This window comes from Poecilia formosa, unplaced genomic scaffold (assembly GCF_000485575.1).
Source record: "Poecilia formosa unplaced genomic scaffold, Poecilia_formosa-5.1.2 Scaffold337, whole genome shotgun sequence".
NCBI lineage: Eukaryota > Metazoa > Chordata > Actinopteri > Cyprinodontiformes > Poeciliidae > Poecilia > Poecilia formosa.
This window is the reverse complement of record NW_006800276.1, coordinates 57,589-61,333: the sequence shown is the minus strand read 5'-3', so window position 1 is coordinate 61,333 and position 3,745 is coordinate 57,589. Positions and strand designations below refer to the sequence as shown.

General features: G+C 38.0%; 1 protein-coding gene across 2 annotated transcripts in view; it reads right to left on the bottom strand.

The window, feature by feature from the left end:
• The window catches only part of LOC103152945 (uncharacterized), a 14,019-nt gene extending 10,498 nt beyond the window's left edge, over positions 1-3,521 (bottom strand). For both annotated transcript variants that reach the window (XM_007573653.2, XM_016661611.1), the window contains exons 1-2: positions 3,244-3,521; positions 1,812-2,970 (exon numbers count right to left, since the gene is read on the bottom strand). In XM_007573653.2, coding sequence (XP_007573715.1) covers positions 1,812-1,912 — 101 coding nt within the window. In that variant the 5' untranslated portion in view covers positions 1,913-2,970; positions 3,244-3,521. The remainder of the gene's footprint in view (positions 1-1,811; positions 2,971-3,243) is intronic.
• Between the last annotated feature and the right edge of the window lie 224 nt (positions 3,522-3,745).

Sequence of the window (3,745 nt, the reverse complement as noted above, 5' to 3'; positions counted from 1 at the left end):
TAGTCGTTAGCTTCTGACAGACTGTAGTCGTTAGCTTCTGACAGACTGTAGTCGTTAGCTTCTGACAGACTGTAGTCGTTAGCTTCTGACAGACTGTAGGCGTTAGCTTCTGACAGGCTGTAGTCGTTAGTTTCTGACAGGCTATAGTCGTTAGCTTCTGACAGGCTGTAGACGTTAGCTTCTGACAGACTGTACCTGCTAGCTTCTGACAGACTGTAGTCGTTAGTTTCTGACAGGCTATAGTCGTTAGCTTCTGACAGGCTGTAGACGTTAGCTTCTGACAGNTTCTGACAGGCTATAGTCGTTAGCTTCTGACAGGCTGTAGACGTTAGCTTCTGACAGGCTGTAGACGTTAGCTTTTTGATAAAGCTAAGCTGGTTTCCACTGTTTATTTATGCTTGTTCACATAAATTGTTGTTTGAACTCAAATATTTGAAGACTCTCACTTTCCCTCCCTTGGATACCAGAAGTAACCTCATAAAACACGTCATCATGTTCTGTATGGAGCTGCCTTTGATTCGTAAATGGATCGTTGAGTAACATATTTGATGATGACTTTGCTTCATAATTGCTGACTGTATTGTTTATATGGAGTAAAGCACAGACCAGGTTGAAACACTAAGAGCATATTTAATGATAAACCAGAAAACTCAAAAGGTTCTTGGCAGTCATTGGGATAATTTTCTAAATGAGATTATAAAACGTTTTAGTTATAAAATGCCAAAAATATGGCATTTCTGATGGAGGCAAAGAAATTGTTTTAACTGTGTTAGTTTGGTCTTTGTGTAAAGCCTTTACTGCTCTCTTTACGGCGGTAAAGATGGCCGCAGCAACCATTTAGTTCCCCTTCAGGGAAATGGACCAAATCTGATATTTTGGGGGATAAAAATGTGGAATATGTGCAAAAATAGAAATCGTATTTGCATCGCGTCCAGTGGAGCTGAGAAACTGGATGAAATGAAAGAAGTGTTGGAAACAGAGCAGCAGTGATGTCAGTCAACCAGACCTCAGCAGAGCTGAGCAAACATGCAGGAAACGATGCAAACATGTCTGTTTCTGTCAGGTGAAGTAAAACAGCGGAACTGGTTTGTTCACTTCACACTGGTTTCCAGTTATGAGTCTTAACACACGGATGCCATGAATGCAGATTTATCCTCCCAAAATTCACCAGTGAAGCTTTTATTTGTGCCTCAGTTCTTGTCTGTTTTTGTAAGTATGAATGCGTTGCTGGTGTTAATTCTGTAAACTCTGTTTGGACTCTTTGTGATTCGGTTGTTGGTTCCTTTTGCTCCCAGTTGTTCTGCATTCCTCTGATTAACCTCTTTTAAAAAGAAAACTTCCTCAGTATTTAGGTTCTCTGATTTCTTTGTTCTCTGCTGGTTTCTATGCAGTTGAATCAGAAAGCAGCAGGTTGGAAGTATTTTTAAATTGTTTAGTGGTGAACGGAAACATTCTAACACATCTGATTTCTGAAGGAGGCTGTAAATCAAAAAGTTGCAGGTTGGTGTTGAATATTTTCTGTTCTGACAGGAACAGACGGGTTTTTTCTGGGTTTTGTTTCAATCTTACGCAGGAAGTCAGAGAATCGCTGCTGATCCAGTGACTCCGATTCCCCCTCAGCTGTTCTGCATTCCTCTCGTTTATCTCTCCTCGGATTAATTAAACCTGCTCAGGATTTAAGCTCCTGGTTTTCATTTCCCCTCGTCTTCAACTTTCTTCTTGTTCGCTCATGAAGTCCTTCTTGTTCCTTCTGTTTATTTTTAACTCTTGGATGTGAAACTGATGAATTTTCTCTGACTCAGTTCACCCACCTGATCATCCACACGGCAGCCGAGACGCAGAACACAGCCAGGACCAAACTGTAAACCCACTTCAGCTTCTCCAAAGTTGGAAGTTTGGGAATGGGAGTCATCGTCGGGAACGTCGGCGGGTCAGAACCGGGTCTTCGGATCTCGTCCCGGATGGATGAAGACAGCCAGCTGTCCTCTGAGGTCCTCGCCTGATGAGCAGATTTCTTTTCATCAGAAGGTCAGGAAGTCAGATTACATGACACACATGGCACACCTGTGTCACCTGTTCCTCAGGTATGTTAAGCTCCGCCTCCGGCCCGGTTCTGGCATATCACCTGCTGTGCCGTCTGATTTACATATCACATTTACAGAAACATGAACCGACAGAAATATTTCTACAGGATGAGAGAAATAAGAACCGACTGGTTTTACTATTGTTACCATCATTTTTTATTTTATTGTTTAACAGATTATGAAGAATTTATAGGCAATTATTCTGATGCTTCATTTTAACTATTATTATTATTATTATTATTATTACTATGGGTGTTAGAAATACTATGTTATCACTCTTACATTAATAGTCACTGTGTGAATCACTGCTATGACCCACATTTACAGAATGTCTGCAGCATGATTATCTAATGTTCCTGTCAGAAATCGCTCTCTTGATGACAGAACCTCCTTATCTCTCCCTCCTGTGAATAAAAGATGAGTTTTATGAATAAAATTACAAGTTTCTGATAATTATTGAGTTGGTAAGTAATATATTTCATAAAACTGAGATAAAGGGGAAGACTAAATATTCCTTTTCAAACAGAAACGTTTTGGTAAGATAATTATTTTGTTCTATATGACATCATGAGTTTCCAATATTTAACTTATTAATAATATTCAGGTCTGGATTTTTGTCATATGTTATAATCATCATTGGAATATTTCACTCTGATGAATTTCAGAGATTTATTCTCTGCAATGAGTGACAGAAAACTGAACTTTTAATTTTTTTAAGACATTTATTTTGGAGCCATTTCTTTACACCTGAAAGACAAATAAAATAAAACCTGCTGGTGACTCAAAGTTGCATTTCAACATGACAGAAGAAGAGCTAAAGCAAAACGCAGAAGGAATAAAATGTCCAGAACTCCAGAAGTGACTCGGCGTTTCAGTGCTGCCAGGTCTGAAAGAAAGATGAAAGAGATTAAAGTCCTTTAAAAGTTTCAGCATTCGTAGAGCAAAGAGAGTCAGGAAAAAAAACAGTCAAAGTTTATTTTGCACACAGATGAACAGGTTAAAAAGAGAAAAAGTTGGAATGTCAGATTAACAGGAAGATTGTTTAATTTCTCCAGATAAATGTGATAAAACCAAGGAGCGGTTTGTTAGCATGATCGGCCATTTTGTCTCGTTTCTAGATGTTTTTATTAAAAACTTTGACTGTTTAAAAAAAAACAACCTGATGTCAAAACTTTCCCTCATCTGGCAGCGAGACCAAACAGACTGGAAATGATTCCCAACTGAAGCGCATGTTGGCGTTGAGTTTCCGGACACGAAGGAGTTAATAAACCCCGCAGGGTTCATCAACAAAGATCCTCTCTGGAACAGATGCAACACTCAAACAGAAACACAATCGGAATCCCGACAAAGACATAAAATACACTGCAAAAACTCACAATGTTATAAAGTATTCCGTCTAGTTTTCAGTGAAACTATCTTGGTGCACTTCAAATAAGACAAAACAAATATATGAGCTTGTTTTAAATCAATAATTCCTTAATATTGATTAAAAACTACCAGTTTTACTGGCAGATTATTTCACTAATAATATGAGAAAAAAATGTGTTATAAGTGAAATAATTTTCCAGTGGAAATAGTGGTTTTTAATCAATATTTAATCAATATTAAGGAATTATTGACTTAAAACTGAAGTTGTATGTTAGTTTTCAGAATTATATTTG